The sequence below is a fragment of the Mycetomoellerius zeteki genome, unplaced genomic scaffold, assembly GCF_001594055.1.
Source record: "Mycetomoellerius zeteki isolate Tzet28-1 unplaced genomic scaffold, Tzet1.0 scaffold145, whole genome shotgun sequence".
Lineage (NCBI taxonomy): Eukaryota > Metazoa > Arthropoda > Insecta > Hymenoptera > Formicidae > Mycetomoellerius > Mycetomoellerius zeteki.
Window position 1 is genome coordinate 2,799,149 of NW_017256393.1, and position 22,842 is coordinate 2,821,990.

Genomic DNA, 22,842 nt, shown 5'->3' on the forward strand with positions numbered 1-22,842 from the left:
TAAAATAAGATTGCTTAAAAACAAACGGAGAAAATAAGACTTTGTCATTTCGAGATTGATCACAGAATTCTTCATGCATACACATTTTGTATCCACTATAATTATTGCGTTTCAAGCATCATCCACAATTCTGGATTTCCTAATTCTTTGGTCGGTAAAGATGAATTCAGTGCAGGAAGGTACTGTTGTTAGGTATTGCTCATTCATGAGATTTCTGTACTGGTTTTTCCTTTATCTTCACTAGCTGGCGCCACACAGCAGTTATACGTATTTATCAAAAAGTTGATATGAGTCGAGAGTGTTGATTCAGTTGATTGTGTGATATTACTTGTAATAAATAGACGCAAGTACAAAAAGGGCAATGTTTACGTAAGTAAACAAATTTGAGATTGTTGTAATTATTTGAATCATGATAGGAACAATATACGAGGCAGTGTTATTGACTTTTACATACTCCAAATTAGCTCTAACCTATACATAGATACTCAAGACTTACGAAATTTAATTTTTAGCTGCAACATGACAATTAAACTGACTGGTGCACCTATTTTCTTAAATCTTGTACGTCATGCCTCCTTTATGAAACGAAAAATTAGATGGAGAAATGCGCAGGGTAAATTCGAAGGGGTAAAATATGAACATGTTACATATTTTCCAAAGTACGTGAGGTTATATTACATCATATCTATATTCTAATTTTTTCGAAATTCCGCTTTTCATGAGTTACAATAAAAGACAATATATTTATCACGAAGAAATGATCAGTTTTTTAAATTGTAAGTCCTTTGAATTATAAATTTATTTTTTACATTTTTTAAATTAAAACATTTTTGAACTTTTGATGTTCAAAACAATTTCTTTCATTTTTATGTAACTAAAGATAAACAAGACAAAAACAGTATTTAATAATTTGTCAAAATTTAAAGCTTCAAAGGTATTTTCCTTTAAACATTGAATTCTGACAAATCGTTAAATACTGAGGAAAATATATTTTGAATTTCGAAAGAATTATGACATCTTTCAATTAGTAAATCTCACAATTGCTACTCCTGGTTTGGGTACTCAAAATTACATTTGTAGACGTCCAGATCATGTTGATCCACCATTTGAGCCAAGCAAGCTGTTATTAGTAAGACGGGTAAAGCCTTTTGCGGGTAATCCATGGTGGGAGAAAGAGATGCTCGAAAATTTAGGTTTTGAAGCTAAGGTAGCCAAAGTTGTATGCATAAAGCGTAGAATAGTGTTTGACAAACTCTTTATTCGCTTAATCGTCTTACAGAAACACGGAGATAATCCAGTGATCGTAAAAAACACGCCACAGATGTGTGCTATGCTCTGGAGGGTGAAGCATTTGGTAAAGATCGTTCCCATAAAGTTGCCCGACAAATTGCCAACCGCGGACGATTTAAATGGCACATATTTACACGAGAATGGCACATTTTATGTTGTACCAAAAGTAGATCCTATTCGTGAAGAAGCTGTGGAACAGTTCATGAATAGTGTAAAAAAGCTGAATCGAGATATTATACAAGAGAAACTGAGGCTTAAATGGTTAGAGGGAAATCTTATGTAATAGATACTGAAAAATAAATATTTGTTAAGTCATCGATATGAATCTATCAATGGAGGAACCTTCAAAATAATCCTTTGGTAATCCTCGGTTGAAATTCCCTTCCTGAGAAAAAACTTTCGAAATACCCTGTATAGTATAGTCAGAAGAAATACACAGTTAGAAGCAGTTATGTGTATGAAAAATATGTGAAAATAATATTCATGTGAAAGACAAATTTTGTACTTTAAGAGATACGAAGGAAACGATTGAACAAATAATATAGTTTTATTTATATTTTTCATATGCGGTCAATCGACCAGTTTACAATCTACTAACAGTAATGTTAAAATTTTAGTGTTTTTATTCTTAGTCTGTTTAAAGCGTCCCACATTCTTAGGTTGCATAAAATTTTTCAATTCATTTCAATCTTAACTTTATTAAATTGATTCCAAAACTTAATTCATGAAATATATTTAATACTGAAAATTAATGTTAAATTAAGTTGATGTCTCTTCGATAAACTCTCGCTAAAATACATATGAGATTTAAAATCTATAGATAGTATATGCATCCAATGAATTTGTGGAACTCTTCGCAGACCAGGAGCAAGATCTATAAGATGCCCTGCAATAAGATTTCATTATCTTAATCATAGGTTTTTCGATTCACTTTTAGTCAAAACGTTCAAATATAAATATTAGCTTCCGATTTACAATATATAATCTTACGTTCAATTAAGTTAGAATTAAATTTAGGACTCATCATCAGATCGTTATTGCATAATAATAACGACTGTCATATAATAATAAACTTAAATTTAATATATTTTAATTTATTAAATTAAATTTAATATCATTATATTACAGCCGCTCAGAATAATTCGTATTTATTTATCTCCTTGACATAAAGTAGCCTCAACCTTGCGTAAGATATCAGCAGCTTGTTGCGGGACACCTAGTATAAGTGGAAGATAAATGCCGCTTTGGGTCAGTCGTGCGGACCTACTTAGATACAGTGTTCCAAAAAAAGAGTCGAAATTCAGAGGTCTACATTCACGAGCGAAACTCGCTGATTCCAACTCAAACCACCGATCAGCTCAAATGATCCGGAAACGATCCGCTAGGCCCAGAGGACGTCCTGTCCTCGCGAGGTTTAGCAAGCTTACTAATAGCGCGGTTCTGAAACTGTACTCGACTAATCCTGGAGTTACGTTTCCGTCGTCACTGATAGAGGACCAACTGTAACTTTTATTCCCTTGCGGTACTAAGAAGTGAACTAGATTGAAACTGCAGTTAAACCTAATGTCAGCTATTCGTAATCACTACTACCACTCTATGAAAACAACTTCGGCCTCGTACATGCTCGAGCAGAATTCAAAAAGTCTCGGTAAACACGAATGTTTTGGAAGTCCTAGTAACGGAGAGATAATGATTGCCGTTCCCTTTCGATTTTCCCCGTTCATCGCGATCTCTTTTCGTTTCAATATATGATTTCCTGAGCGACGGTTTACTCGTGTGTCAAATCTTATTAATTCCTTCCAGTGTCATCTTCAAATGTATTTGTAATCAATTCTAATCGTCCTCTATGCTATCACAGTAATTATTATATACTTCAGTATAACTAATACATTTTTTAATATATTATCTAATATTTCTTTAAACTAACACGCGACTTATGAATTTAACGTTTTGTATCAAGATAACTGTTAATGTTATATTTTATTTGCAATTTTGATGCTAAATAGTTATCTCATAACGATCTCATTGCAAAATACGATACTCTCGATAGCCTTCATTTTTTCGCATAGAGCGACATGATCTCTTTTGTATACTCGACAGCAACGAGCGTGACGCACGAGTAAAGCATCACCCACATGACGACTCTTATGAGTTTACGCGGAACTGGTTCGTCTCCGATTGCGCAATTTCCAGAACCGCCTGTCCCTTGACGTATGATGAATCGAGATTGTGTTCTGCGTCGACCTGGCGCCGCCCTTTTCCGGCATGTACATCCTCAGTAGTCGCGCTGCCCTCTCCTCTTGCGATCTGTCCGCTGCTTTTCCGCTCAAGAAACTCAGTAGCTTCATGCTCCGTCTCTTTAGCCTCAGTCTATTCAGAAAATTTGTCTCGCCAGTGCTGGACGGACTCCCTCTCCCATTCTGATCGTCAAACTCTTCTTCGAACCTCCTTGACCTCCTTAGCTGATCGGTCCTTCTACTTCTGTGTCTTCTTTTGTCGCTCGCCTCGGCGGAGTCTTCTCTCCGCATTGCTTCCCGCCTCTTCTCGGCGTTCATCTCCTCGACGTTGCGAGAATTGGTCTCCTCCGCTCTTCTCGCGACGGCTTCCAGCTCTTTCAGACGTTCAGCTTCCTTGGAACTCTTTGAATTGGGTGAACCAGCCGTTTCTGACGTTGCGTCCACGTCTGACAGCTTGCGATGCAAATCGACGATCTTCCGACGGAACTCCTCATCCTCCTGATTCAGCTTAGCGAAGACGCGGTCGCGCTCGTCCGCATTCGCACCGACGGTCAACTTGGACGTCGCTTGAAACCGCTGTCACCACCATCCGACCTGGTGCTTACCGCTGCCAGGCGAATCCTCCTCTTCCGGTAGCGGCTCCAGCCGTCTCCTGCCCAGGAAACAGCGCAACGAGCCCAAACTACCGCTGCTACCCAGTAACTGGTCCATGCTCAGCTCCGGCAACGAGCAATCCTCATTCTCTGATTCCTGATCGACATCGTCTTCCACTGACAGATTTAGGCCGTAATTGTCCTCACCGATGGCACCGGCACCCATCGCGCCACCGCTGCTGCTGCAGCCGTTCGGTGGCGGCTAGGGAAGTCAGGCACAGCTCGGGCTAGTGATTCTTTGCAAAAAGAAAAACAGAAGGCAAGCGTCGTCATGCAGGCAAGCGTGCGAAGCTTATTCTATCTTTTTTTTTATCGCTTCATTCCTGAGATGAAAAGGCCCCTGATTTAATGTATAATGATCGTGATCTCATATTCAGTGCTAGATGCGACTATTTGATTCTGTGGTTTTATGTATCTCAAGTGAGACAGTCGCATTTAGACAAAAATTCGGGCGATAGGTACGACTTGTAGTTTAGAACAATACTGTCGCAAAAATTTCATCGAATTAATTCTATAAATTAAAAGTAGGGTAGGTGGTCCAACAGTGAACCAGTAGTATACTGTGAACCATTGCGACGTTACCAGATTGCGCTGTTATCATGCAGCGACTTGCATTTGAACCCCTCCTCGGCTCCCCAGTCGGCTGGCAAATTGAGCCAAGGAATATCCATGTAATATCACATTTTAAAAATTTTGGGTTGTAAAGTAAGTTTTTTCTGTAAATTTCACACATTTTTTAAAATCTTAATAAAAATGTACTTATTCGACATGTTTTCACCTAAAACGAAAGAATCTAGCAGAAAAACGTGGCGGTCGGCCTTGTGAATTCTTGTCATCTTATAATTGTCTATTTTCTAAATAAACATGTTAAAATATAGCAAAACTAAAATAATCCCAACAATTCGCAGTATAAAACATGCGGTTCGTTATTAAAAATAGCATAATTCATTGTGTGTACACACCCCTTGTATACAATGAATCACTTCCCGTTTTTTGAAATAATTGAAATTGTGGCTAAACTTAAAAAATAACTTAAGAGTTATTATTTACAGTATGCAGCCAACTAAATTCATAAACTGTATGCCAAAACTCAGATCTTCAACTCAATAATTGAGAGAGATATAAGCCTCTGAAATTTACATGATTCATTGTTGGATCACTTACCCTACAGAATTCGCTGGTATTACGCAAAACCAAGACGTAAAGAAATCAGGTCAATGATCGAGCCAATTAAGATATATAAGTTAAATATAATTAAAACATTTATTATGTGAAATCAAATTTTTCATTCGAATTTGTGTGTTTGACGGAGCTGGAATGATTGCGTTGACTCCTCAGATTTGATGCTACAAAGTTAAATTACACCATTGACTCCTATTGTCACCTGATGTTCGCTTAATAACGAAGCTTCGATGACCAATTTATTGAGAAAACTGACAATTAATGTGACCAAAGACAATTGCATCGAGATCATCAGTATGTACACAACATTAACTTTACACACAAGGAGCTCAAGATTTGCACAATAAGTTTTACGTTATGACAATATTATATTAGCAACTATATATTATTTTTTGCGTTTTTGCCTAAATCAACAATTAGCGACATTATTAAAATTATTAATGTTTTTCATTTGCTGAAGAAGTGACCCGTGGTCACGAAACGTACTTTTGATTTCACATAATAAATGTTTCAATTGTATTTAGCTTATACATCTTAATTAGCTCGATCATTGACCTGATTTCTTTACGTCTATAAATTAATTCCATGAATTAAAAAGTAAAACTACTTGCCATAGTATTGTACATTAAATTTCGTACAAATCGTTCTCAAAGTAAATGCAATTGCAATTTTTATATTTAATGCAGAGTGCAATTTAAATGAGTTAATGCTTCGGAACTAGATGCTATTTTCAAGCAAGCTTATGTGAAAATAGTCATACCCATACGTATCAAGCGATCATTATTTATTTACGCAATGCAGTACAAATTATAATTTATAATGCATACTGTAATAAGTTTTTATTGAAAGCCGATGCGATGAAATATTTAGCCTAAAAATGTTTATAAACTATATTGCGCTAAATTATTTTAAAATCCGTAACAAATTTTTCATGCGTGAATATGTATAAACATGTATAAACATAAATATTCACAAACATGTATAATCATATATGAAATATGTCCATACATTCCTCTTTCTTTTGTAAAATTATTTAATGTAATAAAAATAATAACAGTAATGTGAAAACATAAAAAATAATTAAAGGGATAATTTTCGCATTGTTCGTTTTAAAAAAAAATAAATTTGGAAAAATGTAAAAAAATTACTTATGTATAATTATATATAAAATTATGCATAATTGTGTATGAGCAATTTTTTTACATTTTTCCAAATTTATTTTTTTTTAAAACGAACAATGCGAAAATTATCCCTTTAATTATTTTTTATGTTTTCACATTACTGTTATTATTTTTATTACATTAAATAATTTTACAAAAGAAAGAGGAATGTATGGACATATTTTATGATTATACATGTTTATGAATATTTATGTATGTTTATACTATTTATACTATTTATATTCATGCATGAAAAATTTTTTACCAAGAAACTAATACTGATTTCCTCTTTCATGAATTGGAGAATTTATTTCTAAGTTGTTTTAGATTTGTTTAAAAAATGAAACTTATGATGTTCATTACAGTCTTGTAATACATAGGCCAATAGTCATAGTCGATTTTTATATTTAGAATTAGAATCTTAAGTATAGTCTTAAGATGTCAGAAATCAATCACAGAGCCATCTTGACATCATAATAATACATTACTTAAGATGATCTTGAAATAAGAACTAACTATGAATATCGGCCATACTCTCCATTTCATGAAATAAATATTTAATATATTTAGAAATAAATTTGTCAATCGTGATCACTTGATAAAATCTTTCACATTGGGGCTCCACTGTGCTTCTAAACTATTTGGATATATTAATATCGTATATTGTCGTTGCAAATATTATTACCGAATTGGCGGTGAAGCTTTCATCATCCGGTCCGCCGGAAGTCGGCGTACCCCATATATCATCACCGGAAGTCGCCCCAGACGTGGTACCTTCCTCGTCGTTTGGATCTAACGAGAACTCGGTTCGCTCCGGAGGTACTGGCGGTTGAAGAAGGTAACCACCGACACCTTCGCTGAGTTGCTCTAGCAAAACCATCTTGCTGACGACATAGCTGCTCGCTCGGGCAGTCCATGCTCTCAAGCCAGATGGTGGTGACTCCGTATCCCGGTTATCATCGTCTCCTTGCTCATCCAGCTCATCATCTTGATCCAGGCTGCTCATTGTACCAAACCGTCTCAAAGCTCTGCGCGAGAATGATTGTTACGGACAGAGGAAATCGAACAGTCGTTTTAATTTGATTAAATCTTCTTAAAGAGCCGAGTGAAAATAATGTTTTGTGATAATTTTTTATTAAATCTTGTTGAAAGACCGAATGAAAATGTGGTGTTTCATGATAATTTTCAGGTTATTGGTTTTTAGAAATTTAGATAATCATTAGTTGATAAGTAATTATAATTGATCTACGATAAGTTTCATTGAATTTAAATGTTGGCTAGATGTTCAGGATCAAATAAGTTTGATAAGTTTTTTATTTTGTTTCTTTTATTTTTACTAGCTAAAAAAAATCTTGATAACGATGTTTCTGATAATTACTTATAAATTAACCAGATAAATAAGTATAAAAAATAATTGTAATTTATCATACCGGTATGGGGGTTCTCCGTCACAATCGAGATCATCCTCGCTGCCATCTTCGGTATTACAATCCGCAGGCGTATAACTAGGACTGTTACGTCCTGGGCTATCGTGCAGCCCATTTCGCAATCTATGCCTCGTGCAGAGATCGGGGGTCGGTGGAAGAACCGAAATCTTTGGTGGCAATGGAGAAAACGGATCCCTTTGCAACGGCGGCGTAGGACAACCTAATCTGTAATGGGCGATTATACAGAGTGATAAAAAAACCATTCAGCATTTATATGGTTAATACACACCATACTGTGTAAAAAAGCCTTAGTGAACATAAGACGAAACCGTTTGTAATGTTAAAATGCTGAGTGGTTTTTTCGAACATTATAATGAATGCCATTGTAATGAACTTAACAATAATTTTTAGATCCTATATTTTATCATTCAAGAAATATTTACGGTTTTGCTTACATTGTTTATAACAAATACAGAACCCTAGAATGGATTAAAAATTAAGGATTTTTCAGAATATCAATAAAAAGACTCAAAAATAAAATATTTGAATATTTAATGAATATTCAAGTTTGGTTGCACGTCAAAATTAGTACCTATGACATCTTCGACAAATGCTGATGGAGCTCATTGAATTCTCTTTTGTGGGTATATGACTACCGTTCTTTCGCGTCATACTGTTCGATTTCACAGTACTTAGACTTGCACTCGATGCGGTGCTCTGTTGCTCTACGTCGGAATTCGCCGTGGTGACTTCCTCCGTCGCGGTATCCTGGCTAGTCGATCGGCTGTTGCTCTCTCGGGGAGTTCTGGCCGCTAATTCCTCAGCTGTCCATTCCTCAAAGGAACCTTCGTGGTCAGGAGGTGGGATCTGATGCGAATTGCGCACCCATTGCGCCAGGTGATTATTCTCCCGAGAGTTCTTCAGAATCGTCTCCAGGCTCTCACCAGACTGCGATTCCTTTTCCTCTTCGTTAGGTTGTCGAGGTTCTCTTGCGATCTATTACATTCAGACATTCGATTTTGGAATTTTGTAGAAAATAGATGCTTCAACTTACAATGATTTTAATTTTTAATTTTATTTCATTTTTGCAATAATACGTGGATAAATTTTTCCCCCCAAAATATATCAGGATAGTTTTCCAAATATCGTAACTGTCATCATCTTTCACTAACCTGTGAACTTTCTATGGTTTCTCTAGTCACGGCGAAATTGTTACCAGCAACCGGACTCTCTTCGGGGCTGTCCTGATCCGACGAGCTCAAACCACAGCCTGTATTCACATAGATGCTAAAATGCAATGAAAATTGGTGCTCATGAATTTTACTTGGTCCATCCGCGCGATTTTCCGCTTATACCTCGATTCTCGACAAAATATTCCGCGAGGCGCACACGCGTACTTTCGCGCCAAGCCCGCCACTCACATTTGTCGTTGAAGAAGATTGTGCCAGACAGCCTTGAGCTCTGGAGTGGGCGCTCGAAGGATGAGAACACGTCTTCGGGGTCGACTGTGTGGGCTGCAACCACCGCTGTTTATCGTCTCGGCGTGATCGTTGTCCACGCTGCCGTTCGGGTGTATGGCGACCTGCAGCCGAAACTCCGTCGGTCTTTTTCGTACGGTGAAGCATGCCTCAGCGATGCTGGACAGTCGCAGAGGTTCTTCGGTGACGAAAAGCACGCGGTCTCGCGATACTCGCGCGAATACTAGGAGATCGGTCAACAGCAGAGCCCAGGACGGTTGTAGACGCGCTCGACCTTCAACCTTAGCGAGAGCTCCGCCAAAAAGCCTAAAACATTGATTTAAATTTTTAATAATAGTAGAACCTTTTCATATAGCTAATAATGATAATAAATTATTACATCAGTAAATTGATTAATTCCCGATTTAATTTTACAGAATCTCAAAGACAAAATAAATAAATATAAATAATCGACAAACCGATACTTATCAAAATTTAAATGTAAATTTTTATTCTTTATTGAAATGCAAACAGCATATTTACTAAAAATTAAATTTATTATTTTAATTGAAGTTATGTATAATATTATTCACGAAATTCTTAAGAAGTTAAAAAAATACATTATAAATTACATTATTAATACATGATTCATTTATTATACAGTGTCCGGAATTTAAATGTCAAAACTTTGGGAGCGTGTAGGGGATCAATAAACTAAAAAAAGTCCTGTAGAGATATGCTCGTTTTTGCTTCGTTTTGAAGAAAATCGCAAAAAAGACAAAACGTAGTTTTCATTTTATAAATTAGAAAGCTCACCATCGTCTTCCTGGTAATGCTAAGGTAAACGGCTTGCATCTCGCAAATACCAATCGAGATTCTACTTCCTGTAAACTTAACAGAGGCCTTCCGGTATCTCGCGGAGGTTCCATGACACCCGCGTTTGCCGTAGCTTCTCTATAGCCCTGGGCCAAATCCCTTGCTTGTTGGCAATTTCGTGGGGACGCCTGGCCCAACAATCTTGTCATCTCTCTGCAAGCATGAATTTACTACGAAAACGGTACGGTTTTCGCTTTCTCAATACTACAAACACCGCGAGAGGAGTTATTTTATATTTATATTAAAAATTCTTTTCATGATTACAGTTTTCGAGATTTTAACCAGATCTATTTAAGTTTTAACTTAAGGTTTTAAATAATATATTGCAAGATTTACGAGAAAATTATAGTATTAAAAGTATTTGTAAAAGTAAAATGTTATTGATCTTTATAAATTAATAATCCTTCAGTATTAAGTAGATGCACCTTCATTGCAAAGGCATGCTTAAAAATCAAGAATTATTAAAAATACGAAAAATTCTTAATAACGAAATTATGAAAATATATACACCACAGTTTATAAATTCTATTAATCGTTTGTCTTTCAGTTAAAATACCACTATAATTGTGCAAATATAGCAATACTAAAAAAAATGAAGAAGCTTTAACCTTTCATGGTCACACTGGATCAAAATGACCCGAACATTTTGTGAAAAATTTAATTTTAACACTAAAAAAAAATCGTAAACATGTATTGGAATTTAGCGTGAAAGACGATGTATATGTAACTTTCACGCTAAATTCGAATACATGTTTACGATTTTTTTTTTAGTATTAAAATTAAATTTTTCACAAAAACGCCACTGTTTTATTTTATTAAAAGATGAAATAATATACTGTATTTTTTTAAAATGTACATTTAAAATTCTAAGAATATGCTTAAAATATTAAATAATATTATGCGCTTATAGGGTAATACTCGATAGTATGGATTTGGTAACACTTCAAAGATGGGTCGGATCAATTTAACCCAGAGTAACCATCGTGTGGCTTTTTAGAAGTGTGACCATGAAGGGTTAAATAAAGTAAAACGAAAATTGTAGTGATAACTTCATAAAAATACACATATGTATATCATGATTTAATTCCAATTCCCGTATATATATATATATTACAGCTTAATTTCTTACAAGATGTGATTTTTATCAAATGAAAATGATTGACAAGCGAATTAGATCTCTTTATGAGGGAAACGCGATCAATTAGCATGCCAACCTGTAGTGTTCTAAGGGTAGAAGCAACACCCCGGTGAGATCGGGGCGTCGTTTATGCGGCACGGCGGGCTCGCAGACCAATTTGGCGAAGGCCGCGTTTCGCCTGAGAGCGACCAGCAGGCAGCAGGCACGTTGTAGGCCACTGAGGTATCTTCGGTAGGCAGCTGTGATTTTAGGAACTCTACAGAGATAGCTGTCGACACCGCCGCCCTCGTCCCTGATCTCCTCGGACAGTTTGAGCAACTCATCCAAATTCTGGAAGAGAATCAGATAGTCCGCCGCGGACAGGACATCGCGTCGCTCGCACAACGGGACCATGAAGCGCGTGTGGCCACTCTTCAAAACTCCCCAGTACCTGGTCTCACGTACAGTTAACTCTTCTTCGGGTGGCGCGTCAGGTGCCAAGTTTGGAAAGACCTGTTTGAACGAGTCGCGAAAAGATTTTGGACGACTTTTCACAGAGAATCGAAATAGATGCTTATTATTTTGAATGGATTTCAGAATTTTCGCGTTTTGTCATTCTGAGACGAAGCTCCTAATTGATATTTATGTAGGTGTAGATAGAACTCTATGTTAATGATTACATAATATAATACTGTGAGATATTTTTTTTTATCAATATCTGCATTATACAGGACGGGCAATAATTAAATTTGCAGATAAAATAATTTTGTATGATAATACTTGACATAATTTCGAACAATATCAAATTCTTAATTTTGCTTTGTAATTTAATATAAAATAATGTTAACAAGCTGTAAGAACTTCTCTCTATCAATAATAAGGCAAGAAATATTTTCCTGTACAATTAATAAGAAATTAATTTTTATAATGACTGATAATTAAACGAAAATAATTTGGTGATCAAACTTATAAGAACGTATGGTAATTTAAAATCTCAGGATGAGGGTGGCAAGGATACAATAAATAAACAGAACGCATGGTTGGAAACAAAACTTGTTGGCAACAAAAAAGAGCAACCTGATCAAGGTACAAAACATAACCATATCATAACTTAAACGGCATCCCTCACGTGAGAGACGCGCGCGCTATACACTACACGCTTCGCTACAATAAAGTACAATAAAGAAAGAGAAGAAAAAACAATATATAGGTGTATGATGCTTTTCGCACTCTTTTTGTGACGAAAACAAAAAATAAGCTCTTAATAACGCACGCTGATAACGTCTCTACTAAATTCGCATATTTCTGCCTGTTCTTTTTAGCTGAACTGGTGCAAAAGTTCAGCCAAAAAGAACAGGCCTATTGAGCTCTCTCTCCTCACAAGTTCTTCATAAATATAGTATAAAATTTTTCCGCGATTCCTTAAATATGAGTCTAATTTAGTAATAGAATTTTGTAACGTCTTTGATTTACAAGTGTATCCAAAAAATAACAGTAGACGATCAAAATTTTACAAAATGGTTGACTATACATTTGCCAGACATATATCACGATCTCCAGAATATCAATAGCAATCATAAACGCGAATTCACATAATTAAATCTTGCAATATCGTATCGTCTTAGTTGTCTCAATTATTAAAATCTTTCTGATTGTTTTTTGAAATAAGATTTACAAAATTGCAACGATATTCATGATAAAAAAATGAATTATCAGACACGTTTGCAAGTTTATACTTTCGTAAAGTAGCATCAAAACTCAGAGACGACGCAATTCAGCATATTGATAGCAATTAAATATAAATATTTTTTTATATTCTCGATGTTGAAAATAATTAAAAAGTTACATATCTTTCCTACGATATCATCTTTTCATGTTGCAATTAAACGTTTGACGCATTCTTTGCTTGATCAATTATTTTGTTAGAATGAGAGCTTCTTTAATACACTTTCAATCTTTATTAATTTACGATCCACATAATTATGCTTCAATGGCGAACGTAAATTTTGGTGACACTAATAGTAGCGGTAATCTTTATATTGTATTAACTATATTTTTCAGTATCTTGAATCATTAGATATATATCGCTTGTGATAACAGTAACAATTAAAGTAATTTTATTAACGACTATTTCGGATCAAGCGGTCTACTTTTTTCTTAAAGATATGTACTTTAACTGATTTTGAGATTTTAATTAATTTTAATATTTCTCTTTTAATGAACATACGTTTAAATTAAAAGCTATTAAAATTAACAACCTCAGAAATCAAATTTCAAAAGTACGAATACTTGTTATCGGAAATATCTTTAAAAGTACAAATACTTGGTGTTGCAGTTGGAAAGAAACTGGGACACATGTAAAATACAAAAGAATAGATCATTTTGTGTCTTAAATAATTGATTAAGGTTAGCGTCACGCGTCAATTTTTATGCTGTTATTCCATGCGACGTTTCTTCGTAATCGAGATACCGATGAATATATACTATTAATACCGCTACACGGGTAACGTTCACACGAGGACGCCGGTACCGACCTCGGCGTTGAACGTGACATGCTGGACATTGGAACCGGTGGAGGAATACTGAAGTGTGGCGTTCACCGAGCTGGGCCTGTGATGGGCACCGGACGATTGAGCACCTCCTTTACGATACACCTCCAGTACCAGCTGATTCGTGGCGGCCTGGATAAGGCCTAGAATTTCGTCTCGTGGTCTCGTCACGACGTTTGTTGTCTCCACGAATACCACATGATCACCTGGCCGTAAACCGGAACGTTCTGCCGGACTTCCTGGGTCCACGCGCTCCACTCGTGGTGGCCTGCCCCACGACAACGAAAATCCCCATGGAATCTGACAGATAAATAATAAAACATTCAGTCAGCAAAGTTAATTAGTATTATTATACATGTTAGCAAACAAATGTTAAATTATTTTTAACCAAACTTCTTTACATATTTTTATAGAAATTTAATATTACACAGAGAGAATTTTTTCGTACAAGGGAACCACACGAAGTGATAAATTCTGATTTTAATGAAACTTTGTGTGTATATATATATAGATTATATAAAAAAATGAATTTATAGAAAATGTCCGTTGCGGCGGAAAAACGGTTTGAAGGGATGAAATCATCCCGTGGCAAAGCGGTTTTTAGTTTTTTCCGTTATATATTAAAACTATTCGAAATATCAAAAAATGTTTTATACAAAACTTTTATAATAAAATTTCCTCTGTTCATCCACGTCAATAATATTATATTTTTGAAAATTAAAAAAAATTTTTTTTAATTTTCAAAAATATAATATTATTGACGTGGATGAACAGAGGAAATTTTATTATAAAAGTTTTGTATAAAACATTTTTTGATATGTCGAATAATTTTTAAGATACAACGAAAAAAGCTGAAATCCGCGTTATTTATAAGGGTGATTTCATCCTTCAAATCGTTTTTCCACCGCAACTAATATTTTTTTCTTTTTGTGTAATTTATATGTATACAAATTGTTTCATTAATATCAGAATTTAACACTTCGTATGGTTCCCTTGTTAGAATTTACTCTGAAAATATGGTAGTTATAGAACAACATTGTATTTCGAAGAGTTTTATGTAAATCTCTCTTATTCATTAATAAAACTATAATAAAATATAATATAAGTTTGATTAATTTTAAGTGCATGGTAAAAATTATACCACGAGTACCAAATTTTCAGAGTAAATTTTAAGAGAACATTTTTTCCGCGTAGAAGGTTGTGACTAATTATTTGTTTTAAATATTAAAAGCACTGTTTAGGGCTTTTAATACCCAAAATAAGTAATTTCCAGTATTAAATTGGATTTCTGTGAATGGATTGTACGCGGATGTGCTATAATTTTGTCCGTGTAGAAAGGAAAATGTATAATTCAGCAACTTTTCATCTAATCATGTTTTAAATAATTTACAACTTTTATAAACGTACCTGATTGACCGAAGTTTGCCTTATCAACCTTCTCGTGATAGTACAGGGCGTTCTTCCGCCTCTCGCGGTGAAACCCGGGTGCAGGGGCAAACCTGTCAACGGATCAACTGGTTCCAACTCCAAATGCCTCAGATACATCAGATCATCTGTCCCTGAGTTGTTATTATCTGACTCGCCATCCTTGGATAATGGTGGCGACACGACGCAGTCTTGAGGTACACCCGCGAAAGGGGTGCTCGTGTTTCGGACGGATCCGGCTTCGAGAGGATGCCATGTCGCTTCCTACAAATTGTTCGTTTTCTTTCTTTTAATCTTCCCGATTTAATCGTCGAAAAACGCTTGTTCAATGTATTTTTTTATTCTATCTCTATAATTCAATTTGGAAATTTAAGTAAGAGGATATAAGAAATTTCAAAAATCGCAGTAATTGGTAGTTCGAAATCGTGTTTTATTAAATTTTCACTAAAAAAATTTATTTCAGATTATTCAAAAGAAAAAATCGACAGATCGATGAGATTAAGAAATTTAGATTCAAGATTTACCGAAAAATCTATTTAAATTAATTATTGCGACGGTTTTTTTTAAATATAATTGCAACGGAAGTTGTATAATGATATTTTAGTAATAATTCCTATCATCTTATCAAAATATAAAAATTGTAATAGTGCAGTGTGTTACATAATTGAACATTTCTTCTAAAGTGAACGACGTATGTAGGATATCATTTCAACGATCTAGCTAGTATCAGATAATACCTGTGCTCCTAGTGAATAACCCACTTAACATGAAAAAAACATTTTGAATTATTGATACGTTTGTGCAACAGCCATTATATTCAAGGTCCAAGGTAGAAAGATCAAATTACGACTTTTTTTGAAATGAGAAAAACTATAATAATTTTTCAAATTCTGTTTAACTGTCTATAAATTTTTTTTATTGTTCTATTATTGCATAATATATGTATTATTGTATAATATTTATACTGTATCTATACTATTTTTGAGAATTAGTATAGATAACCAACGCTAAGAAACATTTCAATCGAGCATCGTAAATAACTAGTCCAAGTTTCTCATACTTTTCCTTTGTGAGATTTCAATGATTTATGGCAAAAAAAACTTTCTAGACGCTACTACTATATTCAAGGATTAATATAGCAGCAAACTTTAGTAGACGTCTAGATGTATCCGGTGGTGCAATATACTTGGAATAAATCGGTAGCAGACGTCTCAATCGAGTCTTTCGAGTGAATACTTAACATTTCGATATACTTATCCTTATTCTCCAGGGAGAGAAACGCGAACTTTTTATTAATTTATAGTAAGAAACTTTTCGGAGACACTGAGAATTAATATAGCAGCAAACTTTAGCAGACGTCTAGATACTCCATTCCATGATAGACGGCGTACACTCGCGGAACGAATCGAGAGCGGATGTCTCTCGATCGAACATCTCGAATATATACTCGAAGTTTCGTGATATTTACCTTATCCTGGGACAGAGGTAGAGGAAGAGTCATGCAGCCCAGCAACTCGCTACGTCTGAAACAGGCAGAAAAGGAAACACGCATAAATTTTCGTTGTCCGGAAAGGCCGCAAAATACGTAGGCACGTTCATGTAGATACATATACATGCATATGCCATATACGAGTGTTGTCCAGCCGCGAGGAGCGTGATGTATATACAATGTGACCGTAATGTCTTGCATACTATATGCGAATAGTAGAAGAAAGCAGGTGAGAAAGGGGGTGAGAAATGCACGTGGTAGACGTGGTGCGCATGATCCTGGGGAATCGATTCCCCTCCTACCGCAAAAGGGAAAACTCTCGGATGCCCCCAGAAATTACAATAGTTTAGGCATTCGGACGGACCATCGACCGAGAAGGCACACGGTTCGGAATTGCGTAATTTTCTGCATTGCTAAAAATCTTTTAAATCTTAATCAAATATATCATAAACAAGATTTTATCTAATGACAATAATTTACATCTGTAATATATTTAAGAGATATTAAAAATATATTAAATAAGATATGCTGATTTTGCATTTAAAGCAATCTTGTATTAAAGTAATTTAATAAAATGCAAAACTGTTGAGGTAAAAAGTTTAAATTTCGGTATTTATATATAATACAAGTGCTTTCTTGAAAAATTTTAATCTGTGCGAAAATATTTCAACTACAGAATGAAAGAGAGCTTGATTATAAAACGTTATTGTTGAATAAATGTTTAAAAGCTAAAATGATTCAAATAACATATTCATGTTCAGAGAGTGTATTGTCTTTGCGAAAACAAAGCTTCGTCGGCACGGCATTTTTCCAATAGGAGAATTTCTCGGAACAAGCTTAAAATTAGGTTGACTACTTCGATTGGGCAATCCAAAGAATAAACAAGCCAAGGCCGAGACGGTGAAATAAAAGAGATTGATCAATTGTCAATCGAATATTGAACGCGTTTTCTTGCGAAACACACCATATCGACGTGCACGTGTAAAAATAAATACAGTAATGGATAAACGATCAGCTAATGGATATATTAAGTAAATAAGCGGATTTATACAGACGCACGAGAAAAGATAGGAGGTACGAGAGAGATAAATTCGTTGCTCCAATAACATAAATTCCACGGACTACTCTAGCTCTCGTGCGGTTCGTGCTCGCTTTACGAATTTCACGGGATTTTCCCACGTTGTACTGCTCGGCGTACCTCGAGAGATTACTATCTCGTACACGGTACGAGGCATCACGTGCTTGTTAAGCTTCGTAAGTTAACGACGTATAGTTTACGAAGCTTTATCGGGACAATTAAATCGTGGTTGATTCGCTGACCGAGGTTAATTTCTCCGTTTCTATCCCCCTCGCTCTGACTATTACAAGTGAAACAGCTCAAGCCTTATCACGACACCTGTTTTCCAACCGCGAACATGTTTCAGAATTCGCTGAATTTGTTGTTATTCTTCGCTCTTTCTCTCAAAGAAATCATATTGTATAAAAATATTTAAAAACATTTATCTTTACATAATTAAAGTTTTGCATGTAAAATCTTATAAAATTAAAGATTTATTAGAAAATAATAGTTATAAATGACTGGTCTACACAGAATCTAATCTATTTCTTTAAGAAAACTTACGAAAAAATTCACTTTGATTTAATTTCGTTTAATTTTTTAAATCAAAATTTATTTTCTCGAATTATTAAAAAAAAAGTAGATTAGATTATATTATTCTAATTTTTTCAATCCCTTTGGGCAGCTGTTTAATTAATCATCCATTAAACACGCTACGCGATTGCCTCTCACGTATGAATTTTCTGAGAAAGTCATAATTAATCTTCCCGTAACAAAGCCGCGAGGCACTTGTGTTAATAAATAAATCTCCAGGAAACGCGCGCGCGAGACGTCAGATTCGCATGAAACTTTAGCGCGTTCGCCGCGACCTCGTGAGATTTACGAACTTAATCTGAGTCAGTATTTTCTTGCACCGTAGATATCGTAATCCCCCTTCCCTTCTCTCTTTCTCTTTCTCTCTCTCTCGTTTCCGCAGAACATACTCACCTCGCACGACGATCCCGGTGCCAGACGGCGATGTCCAGGGACGTGGGCCTATGACCGGTACAGTGACTATTGTATACCGGGCAGGGGAGTATGAGGGTCTCACGAAACACCGGATTCGGTGTAGCACGGTGAACTGCGGTCCTCTTGACGACTCCCTCGCCGCTGGTGTTCTTTAAACTCGCTTTGACGTACGCGTGCACCGGTCCTTCGTATGCTCTCCTCAAGTCCTTGCACCTTATCACTGCGAGAATTACAGAATTTTGAAAATATAAAGGATAGAAAAATATAAATATGTATATATACTTTATTGTATTATATTATTTGTTTTAGAAGTTTTATTTTAGAATGGACTAAAAATAACTTCATGTAAAGATCCATGACAATTAAAGTTTTTATTACACGTTTGTATAAAGCGTGTAATAAAAACTTTAATTATCATGGATCTTTACATGAAGTTATGCTAAGCGATAACAAATTAAAATACAAGGTCTATTATATTAAACGAGCAATGTTAAGATAACCGATAAACAAGAACATATTTTATTATTCTACGACATTTTTACAGAACTTTTCGAGCTTTACTTAGTGCTTCTCAACCGTGTATAAATTCAATTAACTTTCTATATTTTAATAAAAAATCGCAATAATTATGAGAACTTCGTCTCACTTTCTGTCATAATCTTTTATTTTGTTGTAAGAATACACCATAATGCTCCTTAATTAATAGTTATGAAATCAAAGTATGTCAATGAAGTCTAGTTTTTTGGAAGCCAATTCTTTAATTACCAGCGAGAAATAGTGGATTCAATTAATTAAAATCAATGTTTCAGAGTCAAAAGCAATGTAGGTGTACATAGTGTTCATGGATTAACGGTCAAGAGAAAGCAAATGTAACATATTGTAGAGACTGTAGTTCTTTCTCTCATAAAAGACAAACAAATGTACACTGAAAAAAATATTTGTGTAAAATTATATGATTATGCTAGGTTTTTTTACTTAAATATGATTGTAAAATTTCCTAAATAACTTTACATAAATATTTAGGTAATTTTCCAATCATTTAGGTAATTTTACAATCACATTTAAGTAATGTTACATGATTATGCTGGGTCGGAAAAAAAACCCAGCATAATCATGTAATTTTACACAAATATTTTTTTCAGTGTAGCTCTTTATCGTAACTAAAGACAAATGAATGTAACATATTACGGAGAGTATAGTTCTTTGACGCACTCAAAGATTCATGATTTTAATAATAAATGTTGAGAAGAGCTACGAACCATAAGAAAACAGTATGTAAATAATGGATATAATTAATAATCGGCATCTCGATGGGGTTATCTATCTCCCATTATAGCTGAAATAGTATTACAGGACCTGGAAGTATTAGCTATCGAAATACTACCTGTACAGCCCTTATTCTATTATCGATATGTAGATGACATTCTTTTGGCGGCTCCTTCTGATACCATGAATGAGATTCAGAACATTTTTAATTCATTACATGCTAGATTATAATTCACCATTGAAATCGATATTCAGGGCAGATTGAATTTTTTGGACACGACTATCATTGTTGAAGATAATAGAATTGTTTCTGATAGATTCCAGAAACCTACATGTTCAGGGAGATTCCTCAACTTTTATTCTCATCATCCACTATGTCATAAAAGGAGCGTTATCATAGGAGAGGTAGACAGAATCATATTATTGTCTCCCCCTAAATTTCAGGAACAAAGTCTTATAGATGCTGTTCACACGTTCTTGGAGAATGGTTATCCTCTCCACTTCAATTTTTTCCACTATTCATAACAGACTTAATTATCATATCCGCAATAACAAAAATTCTTACATTTTTTATCTTCCAAAAAAAGAAAAAACTGCTCAAAGATTTTTCACTATTCCATATGTTAAATCAGTTTCAGAAAACTTTATGCCTATTGCCTTAAAAATGAACTCTAAATTAGCCTACTCCATTCCGAACACTTTAAGAAATTATATAAAAAGAGGCAAAGACCAATTAGATTTTCTGTCTCAAGATGTTGTATATAAAATATTTTACGAGGATTGCGATGCCAGTTATGTGGGTCAAACGAAGAGAAAGCTAAAAACTAGATTACAGGTACACAAGTCAGATATAAATAAAAAAACGGGCTCTTCAACCGTTATCACCAACCACCGTATTAATTGTAACCATAAGTTCAATTGGAATAATGTAAGAATTCTCGACAACGAACTTTCCTGCAACAAACGTTTAATATCCGAGATGGTTCATATAAAAAAGCAAAGCCAGGGTTTGAATAAACAAAATGAATTGGAATCGTTACATGAATCTTATTTTCCTATTATACAATCTTTTTCCCTCTTCTAGTTACTTTTCCTCCCCCTCCTTCAGTTTCCCTCTCCTGACTAATTCTTACCTCCTCACTTGTATCTTTAACGTTTCCTTCACTTTGTATTTCTCAGCCAGACAATTAAGACGTTTCTCCGCAATTTGCTTCAATCTTTAATGTACCTTTATATTTCGATTGACATAAAAAGTTTTTGTATTCTAACAGATACTAAAGATTTTTTATTATTGGACACTATAACATACTTTATAAATTTCAAGACTTCGATTTTATACTACTATAATTGCGATACTTCTGTAACGAATCATTATTCTTATGCACGACGTTGTTAAATAAGGAGCCTTTTATATTGACATCTCATGACACGCGCAATAACATTGGGCGCGTTCAAGTGACAAAGCGGCTATCCTGCTCGCCAAGCAAATGAACATAATTGGTTGTTACTTATAGATCCAACCAATCATATTCAATCGCTCGGTAAGCATGCCTAGCCGTTTTCCCTTCTTGAACTCGCCCATTGTCTTAGATTTAATATCAGCCTGATAACGACAAGATGCGATCAAGTGACCATTATACATCCATTAGAAGTCTATACTTATTATTTATATTTCAATTCTATTAGTTTTAAACCGTTTATAATTTAAATATGTCTATACTTATCACTTTTGTATGTTTAACATTGAGAATGATCCGATCGGACTCGAAACGCCGTGTATTTTATTTTTACAATTTTATTTAGTTCTTATTAATTATATTATATCCATTATTTACATACTGTTTTCTTATGGTTCGTAGCTCTTCTCAACACATTTATTATTAATTTATATTATTTGATTACACAATGTATTCATGATTTTGTTGAAAAAAGTCCTACTGCATATCAGTGATATATAAATAAAATAGAACTATGTGTAAAGATTACGAAAAGTAATAAGCTTATATTTATGTAGTTTCTAAAAAATAAGGGTTTTCTCTCTCTCTCTCTCTCTCTCTCTCTGTTTCTCTCTCTCTCTTTCTCTCAATCAATTAATCTTAAAATGTATCAAAAAATACAAATATTATTGTATAAATTCTGATGCAACATTTTTACTGCTTCTTTAACAACTAACGAATGTTTGTATTTATACAGGGTGTTTCCAAATTAAATGGCAAAACTTCGGGAGCGTGTAGAGGAGTAAAAAACTAAGAAAAAAAGTCCTATAGACATATGCTCCTTTTTGCTTTGTTTCGCAGGAAATCACGAAAAAAGAAAAAAATATACAGGGTGTTTCCAAATTAAATCGCAAAACTTCGGGAGCGTGTAGAGGAGTAAAAAACTAAGAAAAAAAATCCTATAGACATATGCTCGTTTTTGCTCCGTTTCAGAGAAATCGAAAAAAAATGTTTACATTTCTTGCCATATCTAGCACCGACATATTTGATTACATTTTCCACTTTCTGTTATGAATTTGTCAGTCGCTCTTTGAAAGCCTTTAATAGTAGATGAATTTTGTCTTTTGCAATATGCCGCGTACGTATTCTAATAGTGAATATGCTGATATGGTTTTTGTATACGGTTTCTGCAACGGTAATGCTTTAAAGGCGG

The 22,842-nt window shown here is 34.6% G+C and overlaps 2 protein-coding genes across 2 annotated transcripts in view; one reads left to right on the top strand and one right to left on the bottom strand.

The window, feature by feature from the left end:
* The first annotated feature begins 250 nt into the window (after nt 1-250).
* On the top strand, nt 251-1,599 carry mRpL30 (mitochondrial ribosomal protein L30). Its single transcript, XM_018462557.1, has 4 exons — nt 251-369; nt 513-659; nt 1,081-1,207; nt 1,280-1,599. The coding sequence occupies exons 1-4, from the start codon at nt 362-364 to the stop codon at nt 1,571-1,573; spliced, it is 576 nt and encodes a 191-aa protein (XP_018318059.1). The 5' UTR covers nt 251-361; the 3' UTR covers nt 1,574-1,599.
* Nucleotides 1,600-4,090: 2,491 nt separating this feature from the next.
* Nucleotides 4,091-22,842, bottom strand: part of PsGEF (Protostome-specific GEF) — a 37,468-nt gene continuing 18,716 nt past the window's right edge. Inside the window, exons 5-16 of the mRNA XM_018462772.1 lie at nt 18,907-19,147; nt 16,842-16,896; nt 15,356-15,637; nt 13,934-14,248; nt 11,497-11,912; nt 10,223-10,435; nt 9,371-9,733; nt 9,122-9,236; nt 8,542-8,945; nt 7,953-8,174; nt 7,208-7,550; nt 4,091-4,382 (exon numbers count right to left, since the gene is read on the bottom strand). Of these exons, the coding sequence (XP_018318274.1) occupies nt 4,107-4,382; nt 7,208-7,550; nt 7,953-8,174; nt 8,542-8,945; nt 9,122-9,236; nt 9,371-9,733; nt 10,223-10,435; nt 11,497-11,912; nt 13,934-14,248; nt 15,356-15,637; nt 16,842-16,896; nt 18,907-19,147 (3,245 nt within the window). The 3' untranslated portion in view covers nt 4,091-4,106. The remainder of the gene's footprint in view (nt 4,383-7,207; nt 7,551-7,952; nt 8,175-8,541; nt 8,946-9,121; nt 9,237-9,370; nt 9,734-10,222; nt 10,436-11,496; nt 11,913-13,933; nt 14,249-15,355; nt 15,638-16,841; nt 16,897-18,906; nt 19,148-22,842) is intronic.